The following is a 19,421-nucleotide window of genomic DNA, read 5'->3' as shown; positions in this document are numbered from 1 at the left end:
GCAGTAGTACTCACACAATCCTATATCGTTTCCATCTTTGCAAGAATGCACTAAGGTCACCTTATTAAGAAAATGTCAGAGAAGCCTCCTATCAGGATCAGAAGCCAACCAGAAATTGCCATGCTAAGTACCAGGGTTCAAGAGTGACTTGGAACAGGTTGTGGCTTGAGACGATGGGATGGGATGGGAGGGAGGAAAGGTTACTCTCTGGCAAACCAGTGAGTGTCAGGCAGTGTGAGCAGTGACAGTGAGAATGTTGCCTGCGTGGAGAGTGGAGGGGAAAAGCAGAAGAATGAATGGCATGGTGGACTCGGGCATCTTAAGTACAATTCCTGAAAGCCCACATGGCCTCTGCACGTGCTTAATGAGGTTGAGCATCCCTTATTGGAAGCATTTTGGATTTTGGAATCCCGGCATATGCATAACAAAGTAACCTGGGGATGGAACTCCAGATGAAACACAAAACTCATTTCATTTGCTATATACCTTGCATACGCAGGCTGAAGGTCACTGTGTGTACAATGTGTTCAGTGCTCCTGCATTTTTACTTTCATGCATCATATGAGGTTAGGTGTGGGTTTTTCCTCCTACTTGCAGGATCGAGTTTTGGGGCATTTCAGATGTTAGATATTTCAAATTAGGTATGCTGTATCTGGGTTCCTAAAGGTTTCCTCTAGAAGGTTCAGGTCATGGAGTCACAGAGACCTGGGTGTGGGTGGTGTTTCCTCACTACCCACACCTAGGATGCTACCAGGAGAGTGGTGGCCTACAACCCCAGAACTCCATCGCTGGCAGCCCAAGTAGATCAGATCCAGGCTCTGTCACTGAGACACAAACCGAGTACAGTTTGGTTCATGCTGCTTGAGGGAGATGACTGGTGGGCTTTGGAAAAACAGGACTGAAACACAGACCAGAGTAGAGGAAGAGTGGGAGCCACAGATTTACAGTCACCAGCAGAGCCATTGTGCTGGAAGGCAAGAGAGACATAGAAAAGTGCGTGCATGACAACATAAACAAACCCATTAGGATGATAGCAGTCCCATCCAGGTACCTGCACTCTTTCCACCTCTGGAAGATATCAAACTCCATTGCCTCAGTCTGATTTGGAATGAACCGAAACTCAGACACCAGCTCTGGTGTGTGTTCTGGAAGCTCGCATTCCCCAAGCTCTGCTGCAGATTTCATAAAAGAGAGGAAAACAGGAGACACTGAACATGATCTGTTATTGCTGCAGGCAGCTCCAAGGCATTCTGCATGACTGCAGTGCACAGGTTCTCCCTTAGGAAGCTCCCTCTTCTTGTGGGAGGATTAGCTCTCACCTGGTAGCCGTGTGTACACTGGGAACCCTCCAGGAACCATTCCAGGCCCTCCCCGGTGGACCATATACAATCATCTTAGCTATTACTGTCTCTCTCTCCCAGGGAGGCACTGATTATGTTACCCGGAGAAGTGCACAGTCCCGAATTTGCAATAAAAGGCAACTGCAAGGAGGGAAGAGCTGCCCGGAAACAGCCCTTTCCCAAGGCTCTCAAGGGCACACCAGACCCAGAGCTTCAGCATCTGCAGTGCCAGAGAGGACGAAACAAGAATTCGGCACAGGCAAAATCAGAGGGTGGGAGGTAGGGCTAGAGGGCTGCAGGAATGACTGCAGTGGGTCAGGTACGGCCTGACAGTCAAGTGCAACTTGGGAAGGAGACTGCTTGGCAGAAAGGAGCAGTCCCTTGAGTGATCCCAGCTAAACACCCAGTCAGTACTGCAAGGGTCCTTATTCTTACCAAGCTCTTCACACATGTTCATGTTGCCCCAGGCATGAGAAAATCCACATTCCTTACCCGACTCCAACCCTCTGGCTCAGGAAGCAGACTACAGAAAGCCTGCTTCCCCAAAGGTTGGTCTGCATAGCAAGGCACAGACCTGCCTTTGCAAGCCTGCTCTGCCCTGCTCGCAAGGCAGCACCCCAGTCCCCATTCCTGACTGAGTCCAACAAAACCTTTTTTTTTTTGCAAGATGACAGGTGTGCAGGGCAACCTATTGGGATCATGACAAAGCGCATCACAGGGTCACCCCAGCCCACCACAGCTTCTGGCTCCCACGGTCTGCAGTGAAGCCCGAGAACTGCATTTCTAACACCTTTCTGGCAGTGATGCCCACACAATTTGAGTGGGGCAATGCACTTGGAGGATAAGTGTGACCCTGAGAAAATCCCACCAACTGACTGGCAGCATCTATCTGAACGTCTTCAGGGATGGCAGGCCCCATGGCCCCAGCTGCCCTCTTCACTCCCCACCGAGGCCATGCCAGGCTGGGCTCAGGCCACTGAGAATTTCCTCCCATGGCCTGTTACTTCAGGACAGTGACTCCAGCTGGCCCACAGGAGAAGTCCCTGTCTATCCGGAGGACACAGCAATGCGCAAGGGACAGAGAGGGGAGGGAGGCCTGTGTGGGACAATATCTGACATGGAGCAGGGACCTGGCCAATTGCTCTTCATCTGGATGTAGCTCCTTGTTGACATTAGCAACTAAATTGGACTGCCCCACCTCCGCGCAAAAACCAAGGCTCAGGGCAGGAGGTGCAGTGCTTGGTACCTTGGTATAGACACAAATGAAGATTCTGCTCTGGAAATATTTGTCCAGAGGTGGCAAGGGCTGGGCCCCAAGGCTGGAGGCCACCCCTGACAAGCTTGGTCTCAAGGGGCATTCTGAAACTAAGGATCTGAAAGCCCAGAGGGGCTATTTAGTCTGGGAAGATTCCCTAGATATGAACCTCACTTTGCCCTGTAATCACAGGTTAAGGCCATTCAATAGGACCCAGCATCCAGCAGCAAGCCTGGACAAGGCCAGAGTATTTGTGCCACTGAGGTTATGAAGAAGTAGAGTGAAGCCAGGCAATGGTGAGGTTTCCCAGACGTGTTCAGATTGGGCACAGGGGTAGGTGTCTCCCCTCACTACCACTGTGCTTAAACCAAGCCTGGGTGAGGCCCACCACCTTCCCAGAACCCTGCTGGGCAAACCTGCCTCTTCATAAAGGAGGGGGACAGTTTAGCTCAGACACAGGGTCAGGAGCTTGAGTTCTTGTTCTGGCACATGCCTTCTGGGTAGCTATGGCATTTCAGTACCCTGGGACTCAGGTGCCCTTAACCCATGCTTGGGAACTGTCACAAGGACAGAACAAGATCTCGGGCATGCAACAAATGACTGCCCATCCTTCCTCTTGGTCCTTCCCTCTTTTGGTTGGAAGTATTTTCAAATCTACCACACATTTCACTCCCAGAAGGGCAGAGCTTCCAAGCGGAGTCGTTGCCCTCAAACTCAGGAGGTCTCATTAATTCAGAGACAATGGTGGCAGGTCACAGCCTGGAGGCTTGGGATGAAATACAACCCTTCATTTAATTTAAACCCACAGAGAAACTGCCCAACCTTGAAGTGACAGCAGGCTTCCCATGGGATGGGGAAGCCTGTGCAGGGATGGCTACCAACAGCTTTCCTGCGTGTCTCAGTCTTGTAAGTCTTCATTTGTACCTGACATAAAAATTTCATCTTTAATTACACTAATGTTACCATTTTGGCTCAAAATGTAGTACTTTCTCTAAGATGAACTTACAGATGCCTGACCTTCGTCTTATGAGACTGGGCTCTGGACAAGGCGCATGGTTCAGCTGGAGCTGGGCTTCCTGAGTGTGTGATGCCTTCATGGTAACTCAAGCTCCAATTGTTCAGGAAGATGCACCAGCTAGCAATATTGTGCCAGTGTTTTGGGAGGTGGCCTCTGCAGTGGATAAATGACCTTAGGCCTGGAGAGGTGCTTCTGGTCACTAGATGTCCACTGATGTCCACTGCTGGGTCACCAAGCTTGATGCTGTTTGCTACCTTGGCAAGACCTGGACCCGGCCAAAGTGTAAAGGCCACTGCCATACCCACTAAGCCATACGTGGTCCAGGGTGCTTACCCTAACGTAAGAAGTGGCTGAGAAACACAGAGAGGAGGCACTCTGGCATAGGTGGCTATGGATGGCACTGCTGTTCCATCAATTCTGGTGCCCTCAGAGTACTCTGGCAAACTCCCTCAGAGGGTTTCTTCAGCCTCAATCCTTCTGTATTCAATGGGCATCTGCTATCTGACGAAGCCCCATTAAATACGGGAATTAACAGGTGACAAAAGAATGGATAATAGGCATTTCTTGAAGTAATTAACAACCATGTTTATGTGTATACACAAAAGACTAAAAATAGCAAAAGCAATCATATGGGACATCTGTATCAGGATGTCCTCTGATATATGTATGTATGATATCCCAGATCGGGGTTACAGTTTGAGTCAGGGCCAACTATGAGGGTGTTTGTGGGAGGGCAGGACAGTGGTGACGCCCTCCTTCCTTGCAGCCACCTCAGTACCAGGCTGCTACCCTGACAGTTAGGACCTGGAACAGTTTTTCAGATCAATATTTAAAAGCTGGCAGACTATGACAGTGGGAAGCCAAGTCTTACCGTGGAATACTAACTATGAACAGCTACATCACAAGTCACAACCCAACACATCCTGACAAACACGCTGGTAAAGGAGTCCTGGCCACATTCACCTGACATGCAACTGAAACCCCAGACATGTAGTATCCTCTTCACACATGGTAAGACTTCCTGAGTGTTTCTCCAGGACATGCCATGGTGGGAAGAGCTAAAGCTGACAATGAGGCAGGCAAACCTCTGACCCCCACGTCAAAGCTCCCAGCTGGACCTCTGTCCCAGCCAGATTTTGTTACCCAACAAGCTACTGAACCCTGCCCTTGAACCCTGCCACTTCCAGTCCAACCACTCACAGCTGCCTCCTACTGCTCTTGGATAACTTCTCACTCCTCTCTCATCACACACACCCATTCCTTCTCCTTGTCCTTAGCACCTGTACAAGTCAGTTATGGCCACACCCCACACTGTACCCCAAATGTGTTAGTCTTGCTCCACAGCCTTCTTATACAACCAGCACCGTCTGTCCAAGATGCACATCTGCCTTGGCCTGCCTCCTGCTTCCAAGCCTGCACGGGCACTGCAGTTCCTTCTCTTCAAAGGGTTGTGTGGGTGAACTTGTACCCTTTAGGGTTGCTCAGCTGTGGCTCCCTGGCCATACCTGTGTGGTGGGCTTTGGGTCCCAGAATCATCGCTCCCTCCTTGTCCCCTCACGAGTCCCCCTTTTCTCTGAGTCCTTCCTTGCACTTTTTTTTTTGTTTTGTTTTGTTTTGTTTCCCGAAGGCCTGCACTGTCTGCCTGCCTTCCTCACGGAGCACAGCTGCTCTGGGACACAGTCCATGCTACGTTCACTTCTGTTTCCAGAGGAGCGCTGGGCCTGACACATGCTCGTGGAGTTGAAAAGCAAGACCAGCAAAACGCACTGTACCTTGCAGGCAGAGAGCAGCTAGTTCCACAGCTGTTTCGTAGGGGCATTTCAATCTTCAAAGAAAGAAAAGAAATTAATTCTAAAAAGAAGCTTAAGTACTCATAATCATACAAAATGTCATCGAAATTATTTTTCAAAAGGCAGTTCTATTTAGACAATGATTTTTGTTCTCAGTAGTTTATATTTTGGCTGTCATATTAAAAAACACAAACAAGATAACTTAATGCTACAAATTTCCCTAAGTCGGTTCTCGTCACACGGCAAAACAACCCAATTGTGGCAGGGCTTCTGTCAACCATGTGGGCAATTTTAATGAATTTGCTAAGAAGGGGAAGTTTGGAAACCAGAACGAAAAGCAATTCCCTCTACCTTAATATTTTAAAGTCATTTAAAATTTATATTATCTTGACAGAGTACATGCATACCTCTTTCCAAGCCTCTCTAAATCTTCCTGGAAACAAGGCCACAGCATTAAAAATAAGCACACATGTGCTGTATCTGACACGGCTATACTCAGCCAATGTATAAGGAAGGAAGGACAGGGGTACAGCTACAGAGGAGTTCTACCATAAACTGAAGGGTCTCATTCACGCTCCACATTTCAAAGTTGCTTAGAGAAACAGCAATAACTTACATTGGTACAGCACTTCACAGTTTCCAAAGCCTTTTCACATTAATTATCCAATTTGCTCAATGCATGGAGTTTGTACAACACCTTACGGTGTGTGTGGCTGGGGACCCTCATCTCCCACTGTCCAGATGAGAAACTAAGTGTGAGCTACTCTAGGTGCTGGACTAGTTCCCCCTTCCATGGTGATGGACACTAAACCAGGCTGAAGCACACACAAACTACAAAGCACTGTACAAATGCAAGGTGTGTCATTACTGTTTTTCCAAGCTGAAGGCCACCTCCACGGTTACAAGGCCCATACATGGGAAGCATAGTATGGAGAGAGAGATCAGAACACACACACACTCATACTCACACACTCACATCACATGCACCAACAAAAGACCTATATTGCAAGGCCAAATAAGGCAAATGTATACACTGTACAATCTACTTGTTCTATGGTATATTGAAAGCTTGCAAATTTGGAGGTTTCATTTCAGATTTCCTTCAGATCATACAATGTACTCTTGTCAATAATATCAGGTATTGCTTGTTAGATTCAAGATAAGACTTAGTTTTTTTCATATAATAGAAAACAGTCAACACATATGCTGGAAAAAGACACAATGGTTAAAGCTACGACTGCTAAAATATCTCATCTTTAAATTCATACTTCAGGCGAGATCAACCACTTCAGTGCCAATATTGCTCAATAATCGTGGTGTATAGCCAGTGGTTCAGGATTTAAAAATCAATGTTAAGAAGGGAAGAGGAAAATGACATGAGATGTCTAAAGCCTTTTGTATCAGTATCAGAACATAACCTTTCTACTTAAATGCAGATGGGGATGAATGAGACTTTTTGACTATCCCAACACTTGTAAGTGTATACATACCAGTAACGTATCTTGCTTGCAAATACGACAAATGAATGGGGCAGGGATGTGATCAGGGAGAGAGTTATTCCCAAATACACATCACTTAAGATACTAAATGCTCTTGGAAATGCTTCAAGCCATAGAGTAATCATTTTAAAAACAGGATGATAATGACAGCGATACAAGTATTAGACTCACTTTACAATGCCTGGTGCACTTTCTTTCTTTTTTTTTTTTTTTAATTTCAAAAAGGGAACAAAAGTTAAAACAGTGAATTATTTTCAGATACACTATGCTCTATCCTGGAATAAGAGTTAGAACAAAAACATACTTACTTTCCAGAAAGAATGTCATGCCTGAGTTGTAAAACAAACAGGTACCTGACAAACATATACAAAAGTCAACAGAGGGTAACCCTTTCCCAGCCGCTTTCAACCCAGACTTCCCATGGCAGAGCCCACCCACACACAGCCTGGATTTGTGCATTGTAAACAGGGAGTCCAAGTCAAATGAGAATTTGGGTGGAAGCATCTCCTCCTGGGGCTCCCAAAGGGCACCCCAGAACCTGGCTAGGCAGGCGAGTGCATGTAGGGTTCGCAAGATACTTGCAGGATGGAGCATGGAATACTACACGGTGGGAATAGCCCCACCATTCCCTCAGTGCTGGAGTAGAGAGCCACGCAGGCATGCCATGCACCCAATCAGGCAGGCATCTCCACCAGGATGCCCCAGAAGAGCTGCGGCAGACTGTAGTCGGTTACTGCTCTGGGTTTTTTGTATAGGTGCAATTTTACTGCAGACTCTCAAGCAATCAAGCACTCACACAATGACTGCACGCACACCCAAAACAAGAAAAGTCCTGAATCTGCAACCAGTTACAGGGGTGATAAAAATTAGCGATGAGGGCAGCAGATTACACGGGGGGGGGGGGGAGTATTTAAGTTTAAAAAACCAAACACAAAGCTTGTCTTAAAGGGGTGTGTGTGTGTGTGTGTGTGTGTGTGTGTGTGTGTGTTTTAACTAGGAGGATGTAAGCAACAGAACCACTTACAGTACTTGATAAAAACTAAAACTAAAGCTGCCCACACTCTACTCCATACACAGGGAGTCACACTCCTACAAACAAGAGTGATCCCCAGAAATGTGACTTGTCCAAAGGCTTCCCAGATGTTTCTGTTCACACCCCCTAGCTTAAAGACCACTGGTTTTGATGGCAGCTGGCAGCAGCATTTGTCCTCAAGAACACTGAAGAGGAACACTAGAATGGCTTGATTTGTTTGGATTTTGGAAACAATGCAGGAAGTTACTCTATGGATATCGATCCACAGCACAATGTGGGTGACCCAGAAATCAAAGGTGGGGGAGGACTGCAGGTTCTTCAGGAATGCTCCAGAATGTGACTACTTCCAGACATTGGACTTGGCTATGAAACTCAGGATATTATCTCATGTACTCACGTTAAGGGGGACCAGGGCAGATATGGCTGGACATTCTAATGTCTGCAGGAAAACCCAATTATAGCAGCCCAGAGCGGTTCCTTGCATAGGACTGTGGTGCCCGCCTTGGGTCTCTGATGTGCTATATGAGCAGTCATCTCCAAGCTAGTGAGCCCTCTAACCCATCACACAAACAGCAAGGAGGAGCCTCCAGCGTAATCAAAATCAGAGGGTGCTGGGAGAGAATCTCACTGGTGGTAGCAAAGTTGGAGGGGAATCCCACACATAAAACCTGAAATTCTCTTTACTTCTACACCGAAAGCAGGCACAGCATAAAAACACTCAGTTGGAGTTGAAAGATAACATGCAGGGACTCTCAAAACTCTGCTTTAATTTACAGCAATTTTGTTTTAAAGAGAGGGTTCCTTCTACTTTAACAACCAAGGGAATATTTTGCAGTTCCTTTAAAAAGGTAATTTCAGACTGAGAAATCTCTCCTAACAGCTACCTTCCCTTTCTGTGGCTGAAACAAAATGCTATAAAATAATAAACCAACTTACCCCAGTTCCAGGAAAACAGAAATATAACAAGAAAAGAAGCCTAATTTCTATTCCCTAAGAAAAAAGTCAAATTAGGCAAAGTAGTGGATTTTCAGCAGAACACAAAAGCACAGACAGCAGGCCTTCGGAGAGAGACAAGCCCACAATTTGAAAGACCCAGAGATCATACACCTGGCTTGGATCTGGCCCTGCATCATGTCCTACCTTGTAAACTCTTCACGAAGGTTGTTCGGTTCTGAAGAATAGTACTTAACTCGGAAGTGCAAAGCATAAGCAGGTCCAACTGCACACACCGAGACGGGAAGGTTGAAGATGTTTTTCACCCAGGTTTGAAGAGCAGAGAATGGACAAAAGGACAAAGGCATTAAGCCTATGACACATTCACCACAACACTGGGAGGGCACCACACGGGCAAACCAAACTAGAGCATGCTTTTCAATCCTAGTGTGGGAAACTGAAAGAAACTTTGTGCCCCCTCTGTCTGGAAGAAAACCTTAAAGATTTTGGTGTACTCATTTATTTTTGCTTGTTTTACCTCTGATTCCAAAACTCTCACTTGGTATCTGCTTTTTAACAGAGCAGACTAAAGGCAAGTGTGTAGTCAGCAACATGTCATCAGAGTGTATGTTGTCACTGAAGATGCCTTCCAGTATATTCATACCTCCCACAATGGCAGACTAGCTCAGGGACTCCACGATGCTACACTGCATAAGCCCACATGGACAGCAGGCTGAGCTCTCTAGGTTTCCATAAGTGCCCTCAATCATGCAGATACGACGACAAAACCACCTAATGGTGCATTTCTCAGAACACAGCCATATCATTAAGTGAGTGATCCACGACTGTACTTTTAAGAGACTATAAATTTTTTTCAAATGGTTTGAATATAAACAACATTAAAGAATCATGATTGCCACACAAATGAGAAAGCTGGACCAGATTTCCAAAGATCCCTCCTGCCTTTCCTTGGGGAGTCTACTCTGAAACTCAGTGGAATATAGAGACTCCTAAATAGTGTGTTAATCAGATGTCATGGCAGGGAGGGGTGTGTGTGTTTGATTTCAAATGAGAGCATAGTCAGGTTTTATTTCGCAAAAATAATTCTTTAAATTCTAAACTCTTTAACTTTTGACCAGCTCACAGAAACAAAAGCTCAGCCACCAAAAACTGGATTATTTTTAAGATGTTTTCAAGTTTTAACAAAGATACTAACACCTCAACAAATAGACTTCACTCACAGATTAAATAAACAAATGAGGAGAGTAAATTCCCACTTACTTTTCATCTGCTTTTTTATGGGTTTGGAATGATCCAACCAGTGCTGTAAGATAAAGAAAACATTGCTTTAGGAACAATTAACAGGAAACTGTACAGGCCAAGTAATTTCCATCCTCTGCAAAGTTTAGTTAACTCTATGGGGGAGGGGGGGACATACCAGGGACTGGGCCAGGGCATGAGCTTTTGAGGTGTGAATCCATAAACTACTTGGCAGCACTTAAAAACTCCTAAGAGCATTTTCTTCCCTGGGGAAGAGTGTCCAGAGTTTCCACTAAAAAAAAAAAAAAAAAAAAAAGTGCCCCAAAGAACTTTACGTCTACATCCACCAATAGACTCATTTCTAAAATCTCCTCTAGTTGGCTGAGCCTCCAATTGCTTCCGCCTTCTCTAGGATTTCCAAGTTCCTCCTCACCTAGCAACCAGTACAAGCTGCAGGTGGCCAAGAATCTCAGCACAGGCAGGCCACCTCTAAAGCTATGAACCTGCACATGGCTGGGGGTTCTCTTTCTTCCACTACCAGGAAAACAACCTGTGCTGCAGACATGAAGACACACAGGGATTTGCCAAAGATAATTTGGCTTTGGTCAACACAGTTGTTTTGCCTACTGACCCCCCCCCCTTTTTTTTTGTCATCAGAAGAATCACTTTTAGTCATATCCGACTCAAGCAGGGATGGGGAACACTGAACCCGTGGGCTGACTGAGGCCTGTGACATCATCTGGTCTGGCCGTGCCAAGGCAACTGCAGGTGGGCCACAAAATGCAATAAATCCATAGCTGGTTAATTTTTAAGTTGATCACTTTGCATGGCTCATGGAAGATTAAGGGGAGTGGTACAGATGCTCCTGATTTAGGACAGAACTGCGTCCTGGTAAGCCCCATAGCAAACTACAACCATCCTAAGCTCAAAATGTACTTAACTCACCTGATCTACTGCCCATCACAGCTTAGCAACACAGGGCACTGTTGTCTCTCAACTCCTCCCTGTGATCGCATGTCTGATGGGGTGCACCCACCACCTGACCTCATGACAGAAGGGGTCAGGTCACAGACCTCTAGCTCAGACAAACATCAGCACTGGGGATGGTGAATCCCATCCTGAGTCGAGAACTCACAGGCCAATAGGGACCCTGTGTTTTCTGAGCACCGTTTCTCGTGCCAGGCAAACCATGGTGTCCAGCAAGGCCTCATTAGCTTCTTGAGAAATAAATGCTAAGTACAACAGTTTTGTTTCTAAAGAAGGCAAGGAGGGACTTTCCCCTTCCCTTTCCACAGATTCGGTGCATGTGAGAACTCACGGCTGGGAAAGCATTTGGGACTTCACAGCCAGAGTGGGTTTCTCATTAGTTTTTCAAAGCCAGAGGCTGTTCTGCTGAGTGCCACAAGACCTCCAGAAGCAATCTCTATTCTGCCTGTTTTAGCATTGGGAAGGGAGGGACAAAATTAGCAGTGTGTACTCTACACCTAAGCCAAGAGCCCATTAGGACTGTGTGGGAGGAGAGGGATAAGGAAACACAAAGGCAAATAGCAGATGAATTACAATAAGCCGTGGGCATGCAATGGGCGAACATGGGCTTTGTCATCTCTACTCCCAGCCATGCAACCAGGGAATAAAAGGAGCCATCACTGCAGGCAGGATGCGTATCTTGAAGGTGCAGGGCAGCATGCTTCATCTCATTGTTAATAGCTCTGAATTGGAGATGACCTAAATGTCCATCAACAAAACCCGTATTAAAAAATGGCTCATCCATATAATGAAATACTCTTTAAACCAGTGTAGGCCTATCTTTATTTTTGTGGCCAGAGATCCACAACTTATTGTCAGATTGGGGGAAAAAAAACAGGAAGGATCTCATTTATCTCAAACTGTTATTTTCTATCAGACACATCCAGAAGATCTGGACAGGTTATTTGGCAATGGTGGGGCGATGAATGCTGTTTTGTTTTGCTTTTCTGCCTGATTTTTTTTTTTTAAAGATTCATTTCAAAGGCAGAGCTACAGAAAGAGAGAGATCAGTCTTTTATTCATTGGTTCATTCCCCAAATGACCACAATAGCCAGTTCTGGGTCAGGCTGATGCAAGGACCTACAAACCCTACTTGGGTATCCCATGTGGGTCTAGGGAGCTGGACTGGAAGCAGAGCAGCTGGGACAGGAGTCAGCACCCACATGGGATGCCCACATTGCAGAGGGAAGCTATTACTTCCATTATTTACTCACTGTTGGCCTGTCTGGCAGTTTTTGGATTATGAGGGGTTTTTTTTTTATAAGCACCACATCAACGACTAAGATGAAATATATTCCTCTCTCACTTCCACATGAACTCACCACTAATAGAACTCTGCTGAAAATGGCTTGGCTCCCTTCTTTCTCTTTTGCAAGATTTATTTATGGGGCTGGCACTATGGCACAGCAGGTAAAGCATCTGCTTGAGATGTTGACATCTCATCTGAGCATTGATTCAAGTCCCAGCTGCTCCACTTCCTATCTAGCTCCCTACTAATGAACCTGGGAAAGCAAAAGAAGATGGTCTAAGGATCCGGGCCTCTGTATCTATGTGAGACCTGAAGGATGCTCCTGTTCCTGGCTCTGGTCTAGCCTAACTCTAGTTATGGTGGCCATCTGGAGAGCAAACTGCCAGATGAAACAACTGTCTCTCCCTCTCTCTGTAGCTCCACCTTTCAAATAAATATTTTAAAAGGTAATAACAATAAAGGCAAAATAATCTCATACATTTTTTTTTTATTTTTGGAAAGAGTTAGAGAGAGACCTAGAGGGAGAGACAGAGATTTCCCACTGCTGGTTCACTTCACAGATGGCCACAAAGGCCTGGGTTGAGCCAAGCAGAAGTCACGAGTCATGAGCTTCATCCAGGTCTTCATGTGAGTGGGTGTAGTGGGCCAAGCACTTGGGCTATCCTCTGCTGCTCTTCCCAGGCCATTAGCAGGAAGCTGGATTAGAAGTGGAACAGCCCAGATAAGAAACAGCATCCATATGGAGAACTGGAACCACAGGTAGCAGCCCAACTTGCTACACCACAATGCTGGCCCACCCCTTCTTTCCTTTCTCTCACCTCCTATCACTTCACTATTTTCAATTAATCAAGTTTAAACCTACCCTTCGACTCCCTCCACCATCTTCCTCCAGCTTCATCAAACTCTAAACTGTATTCAAGTTTCACTGGCGTGGCTTCCTTGCCCATGATTTTCAAACATGACTGTGACTTAGTAAAATCATTCGAGTAAGTTTTAAAGTCAACACTCATGTTCCAATCAAGATTCAGTAAACAGAATCTCAAGAGCATCAGTGTTTCATAAACACCCCCAGCATACCTGTTGCGTTCAGTTCTGGAATTCTCTGCATCTTTTCTTAGTTGGGGACCCAGAGAGACACTGCCAGCCACTTTTTTAAATGGCTGCTAGAGCCCTGTCAAATCTCAAGGAGTTCTAGGACTTATAGGCCAGCCCAGGAGGTGAGACAGGAGTTCTAGGACTTATAGGCCAGCCCAGGAGGTGAGACAGCTGGACGCGTCCAGGCAGACTGTGTGGGCAGCTCCCCACTTGACTCTGCAACTGCTGTTACAACTGGAGAGGTGGTAACACGGTTCTTCCCAGGGTCATTTGGATATTTATATCATCTGTAGGCCATATACAATGTCAGCTTCAAAACCAGCCCACTATAGATTTTTTTTTGAGTTTTGAGTCCTGCCTGTGACAGCCTCGGCAGGGCCAGACCAAGTGATCCTGTGAGCCTTGGATGGCCCCAGGGCCAGACATGACCTGCTCCTGTCTTCCTTCTCTGCTACAGGCAGGCTCCACCCTTCTACACAGAGCCATGTCTAGAGCAGCATGGAAGGCCTGGCACTATCGTTTTCTAAACTCCTGGGACCCCTGGGGTACCCAGGTTTGGTTTTGTTTGCTTGCCTATGAGGTGGTTAGGAACCCAGTCACTACTCCTCTGTGGAGATGATAAAACCCACATGGAACCAATCAGCAGAGCAAAGTGACCTGGCTTTGCTCCCCGACCGTAGGAGCTGACCAAATCACTCGTGGTGCACCTCCACCAGATCCCCTTGTGACTCCAATATGGGGGCACTGGAAACCCCATGCGATGCTCAGTGAGCTGGACCCTACACACAGCTTTGAGGGCCATCTTCAGCAGCAGCAGCACCTGCCTGGGATGTCCACTTGTGTCCTAGTGAAATATAGCCACGCTGCATGCTGGAAAGAGCGAGTGAATGGCTGCAGACCTCTCAACTGACCATTAGGCTGGTCACTGGAGACAGACAGATGCGTTTCTGAGTTCAAATGGCAAGGCATTTAACTCAAACAGCCTAATGGGTGTCAGCAAGGTGCTCTCTGCTCTGAATTCCTCATCCATATCCATCTGGCACGGGCCCTTCCATAAATTCAGCTGGAAGAGATGATCTTGGCAGAGCCATCTGCTGGAACAGTACATCAATTCTGAAGCAATGACACACATATAGCTGGCGGAATTCAATGGCCTGAGACTGATGGGGAAGCACAGGAGCCACACTGCCCAGGAAGAGTGCGCGCTGCCGTAGAGGGCTCAGAGCTCTGCTGGGACCTCCTGGAGGCCCCCAGCGCTGGGCCCGAGCGAGGCAGTTCATCACAGGAGATTCTTCTGGCTCGCTGAACAATATCTAGTTGGTACTGAAATTAAGGAAATCTGAAGAGTTCACCCTATCAGATGGTGAACAGAGAAGGAAGGAGATGAATATTCTTGGAGCTCATGCAACTGACTCAGGCCTCAGAAGAAAGGAAGGTGGTGTTGGGAGGCCATAGGTTAGGTCTGGGAAGTAGACTCAGGACTTGAGCTGGTGTTGGTGTCTAGTGCGTGAGGCTTCCAGGCTATACACCAGCTCGAAGTACTTGCTCTGCTCACAGGGGGGCTCCCTCCTTTCCATTCTGGAAGAAGCCCATGAACACTGGTTTCTTGAGGTTCCCTTGGGGATTAACCTGCTGAGGCGGGGGGGGGGGGTCTCTTCACCAGCTTTCCAGAGAGCCCAGTATTTGCACACTTGCCCTGCTTCTTGCTGCTGGCACCCAGAGCCAGGCTCCTGGGAGGCCTGCAGCTCTACTTGGGCCCATTTTACACTTCTGTGTTTCATTCTAGGAGACAGGAGATCAGAGATCAAGACCCAGCTCTGGCACAAGCTCGAGCCTGAGCTTCCTCACCTGTGAGCCTGAGCTGTCCCTTGGTGCCCCTACCGAGTGTGCTAACTGTAGTCATCAGTCACCATGAGCATGTACATGCTGCCTCTTCCCTTCTAGGGATCCTGCATGGTCACTCCCTTCCCCTGATTTGGGAGGAGCTGAGGGTCAGTATCACCTGCTCGGGGGTGGGAGGAGACTGAGGGACTCTTCATGCAACCACTCAGGGAGCCACAGCGTCCCATCAGTGTCTACTGAGCCGACAGCTACATGTCCTCCCTACCACACAACCCTGGATCTTGGAATGCCAGGTGATGTGGCATTCCAGAGGGAACACAGAGGATACGTCCCAGGATAAGGGCCTACACCATCTTCTCTAGATTCCTCGATGTAATGGGTATCACCACAAATAAGCTCCCTTTTCATATTAGGAGGGGGCTTAAGAAAAAGACCTCTGAGGGCCATATCCATGTGCCCAAGAGCTAGAGGGGAGGTCCTGCTGAGGGGTATGGAGCCTTATTGCCACAACTCCCCATTCTACCCTGCTACCGTCTAGCCCTGGCCCCAGCCATGTCCTCCCCTCTTTTCTGATGGCACATTCATTTCAGCCTCACAGAGGAGCCAGAACCCTTTTTTTCTCTTTTTAAAAAATACTTTATTATTTTAAAAATACTTTATTATTTTTATTGGAAAGGTGGATATACAGAGAGGAGGAGAGACAGAGAGAAAGATCTTGCACTCGATGGTTCACTCCCCAAGTGACGTACCAGCCACAGCCGTGCCATTCCGAAGCCAGGAACCAGGAGCTCTTCCAGGTCTCCCATATGGGTGCAGGGTCCCAAGGCTTTGGGCCATCCTTGACTGCTTTCCCAGGCCACAAGCAGGGTGCTGAATGGGAAGCGGGGCCTCCGGGATTAGAACCGGTGACCATATGGGATCCCAGCGCATGCCAGGTGAGGACTTTGAACACTACGCTACCGCGCTGGGCCCAGACCTTTTCTTTTCAAAGACAACACACTGCTCAGTGGTTGTCTCCAGCTGCACGGGGCAGGCAGGGGCAGGCAGGGGCAGGCAGGGGCAGAGTCCCACTCATTTCCACAAGTGCAGGAACTGGGACACTGAGTAAGCTCTGGGTCAAAGTTGGCCAAGTAACACTGATGGGAAGTTAGCTCTCTACTTGTGCGTGTATGTGTGTGCTTGTGCACATGCACATTTGTGTATATACATGTACCAGGTGAGCAAATGGTCCAGAACAGTCTGGCAGAAAGCACTGAGCTTCAGAAGGAGACCAAGTGCTTCAATCCAGTTATGTCCCACTTTAACCAAAGGTTCCTTGTGTCTGCAAACCTTAGCTTCACCTATAAAATCAGTCTGCCTTATGGCTGGGTTCACAGACACCGGAGATGAGTGCTCAACGGGCCATATCTGAAGCCTGTAGTTCAATGCCAAGCTCAGGGAGAGGGCTCTGTAAACAGCAGCTCTCGGGCCCAGGAAGCGGGAAGGCCGGGAGGATGCAGGCCAGCGCCTCTGGCGTGCAGAAGAAAGCTTTGATTTGTAAAAGCAGTCTCCTGGCCCTGCTTTGAGCTGTGCCAAAGTGGGATCTGCTGAGTGGGTCCCCGGATGGCCTTCGTGCTTTGACATGGAAAAGGAAAGCAGGAGGTCCCAGCTCTGACTGCTAAAAATAGGTGATGCCAACAAGCTTTGACAGTTGCTCCAGGGCTGGGCAGGGGCATTATGGAAACCAGGCCTGGCTCTTTTCAGCGAGCTGGGGATATAAGCTGGGTATGCAGTCAGCCCTGCCAAAGTGTCCTGCTACTGCCAGCCCCATCATCAGCACACCAAGGACTGGGAGGGTGGAGTGGGGTGGAGGGGCAGGCGTGTCAATATTTGCAGGAGGGGCTGGTGCTGTGGCTTCCCAGAGAGAAGTATCAGGTCGAGGCCCACCTTCTCTGCTTCTCCAGCTTCCTAGGAATGTACCTAGAGGGCAGTGGAGGATGGCCCAAGGACTTAGCCCAGCCTACAGCTCCTGGCTTTCTCTTGGTCCACACCTAACTATTCCAGCCATTTGGAATAGTGAATCAGCTGATGGAAGTTTCTCTCTCTCTTTTCTCTGTCACTCCACCTTTCAGATCAATAGAGGAATAAATCTTTCTTAAAATAATCTTGCAAGAGCCTCAATTATGGGAGCAATAAGTCAATGGCCAAGGGAAACATTCCCTTCTGGGTTCCCATCTATTCCCTACCTCCCTCCAAAAACACCTCCACAACATCCTGTCTCCTCCTAGGCCCCAAGAGAATCAATAACAGCCCAGCAACCAGTTGTTTGATTCTCCCTGAGGGCTCCTGCTGACACTTACAAGGTTTTAACTCCTGCATGCAAGTGGGCCTTGCAGGTTCCAGCTAACCTGGCCTTCTCAAGAAGCATATCCTGGACCCTTCCACCTGCCCATCCAGGAACAAGAGGTTTGCCTGAAGGTTCCTATGCAGGAAGCTTAGAGTCAGTGTGGCTGTGTTGAGAGAGAATGAAACTTTAAGAGGCAGAGCCTTGTTGAAGGTAAAAAGGTCATGGCGGCTCCAGCCTCATGAAAGGGTTAAGGCCTGGCCAGCGGGCATGGGTTCTTCCATGGGCAGGTTGGTACATAGCAGGACCGCCCCTGGTACTTGGTGCCTTCTGCAGGCAGCCATTTTCATTGTGCATATCCACCAGGCTATGTGCAGCCAGACGGCCCTCACCAGAGGCCAGCCAAATGGAGCCTCTGCAACTGGGGGCTGATTCGGCCTCTACTTCACAAGGTGTTTTGTTATAGCAGCACAAAGCAGGCCATGACAGAGCCCATCCCCACAGTCCAGATGATGAAGCCACTTACCTCCACTGACTCATTCAGCTCCTCCTGGATTTCCCCATGAGACACATGACACCACTGCCTAGCTACAGCTGAGGAAACTGAGACAGAGAGCCACGCATGCTGAGACGAGCACACAGGCCTGCAACTGTGTGACCTGGGCTAAGCCTGAGTCTGCAAGTGGCCCGACGGGTTTGGTCTCATCTCCAGAGACGGGCAGACTTGACAAATGCCTCTCCAAGACCCTTTCTGGGGCTAAAGAAGATAGTTCTGGGTTGTGTGCTTCACCTCTCAGGGTCACTAAGGAGAGAAAAAGCGTGAAGTCTTAGGATGCAGTCAGAAAGTTCTGCTTGCTTGTCTGTGTACAAAGATAAGGAGCCTGAGGCCACATATGCTGACTGCCACAGAAGGCAACGAGAGGCGGAGGTTTGAGTGGATGGGAAATGCTCTCAGAGTTCAGGACACACCTTGTCGAGGGGGCCGGGGGTACCAGAACGACCTGAAGGACAGCCGCAAAAGCTGCACAAGTCCAGGCAACAGAGAGAAGCACAGGCATCGCTGAAATGCAGTTGTAAGAAACCCGGCTAAGAAACCCAAGACTAGATGACAAGGCGGGTTGGGGTCGTGGGGGGATCTGAGATCCACTGCCACCACCGCCCACCTTTCGTGTCGTCCAAGTCAAAGGTAGAGGCCGACCCACGCCTGTCTCTGTAGAGAGAAAAAGCAGTTTTTGTACATGGAGCAGGCTGCTGGCAAGCCTTAGGGCCCTGCAGTGCTTGAGCACCTGCGGGCGTCTGGCCTGGGAAGGGTGCCTGGGCCCTGCTGTGAACATCCCTCCTGCCACACGGTGAGGGCACTGGTGGATGCAAAGCCTGCCAGCCGAGTCAGTGGAGGGCAGGAGCACAGCCTTTCACCATGGAGGCACATGCTCGGCTTTCTGGGAATCTGAGGAGCTGAAGCCGATTCCCTGGGGAGAAGGACAAGCCAGCAAGGCAGTAGGTGCTTGGCTCTCGGGGCAGCAACGATGGATGCCATCTTCAGTCCAACTACAGAAGACATGTCTCCTGCTTCTGCTGCAGCCTCACGCTGGAACTACAACGGCCCTGGACCGTGCATGAGTTAAGGGAAGGCCTGGGGCAGGAAACCCAAAGGCTGCATGTGGAGATGCAGGTAAGCTGGCATACCAGTTTCTCAGCTGCACACCCACTCCTGTGCCCCACGGTGGTCCTGGGGAGGACAGGAGTGGCTCTGGTACT

The 19,421-nt window shown here is 48.3% G+C and overlaps 1 protein-coding gene across 3 annotated transcripts in view; it reads right to left on the bottom strand.

Annotated features, from left to right (window-relative positions):
* Positions 1–19,421, bottom strand: part of EPB41L4B (erythrocyte membrane protein band 4.1 like 4B) — a 133,573-nt gene that overhangs the window by 75,993 nt on the left and 38,159 nt on the right. For all 3 annotated transcript variants that reach the window (XM_058672385.1, XM_058672386.1, XM_058672384.1), the window contains exons 3-7: positions 10,150–10,192; positions 9,076–9,154; positions 7,211–7,255; positions 5,386–5,438; positions 1,052–1,172 (exon numbers count right to left, since the gene is read on the bottom strand). In XM_058672385.1, the coding sequence (XP_058528368.1) occupies positions 1,052–1,172; positions 5,386–5,438; positions 7,211–7,255; positions 9,076–9,154; positions 10,150–10,192 (341 nt within the window). The remainder of the gene's footprint in view (positions 1–1,051; positions 1,173–5,385; positions 5,439–7,210; positions 7,256–9,075; positions 9,155–10,149; positions 10,193–19,421) is intronic.

The sequence above is a fragment of the Ochotona princeps genome, chromosome 14 (assembly GCF_030435755.1).
Source record: "Ochotona princeps isolate mOchPri1 chromosome 14, mOchPri1.hap1, whole genome shotgun sequence".
NCBI lineage: Eukaryota > Metazoa > Chordata > Mammalia > Lagomorpha > Ochotonidae > Ochotona > Ochotona princeps.
The sequence above is the reverse complement of the archived record's forward strand: the minus strand, read 5'-3'. Positions and strand labels throughout refer to the sequence as shown.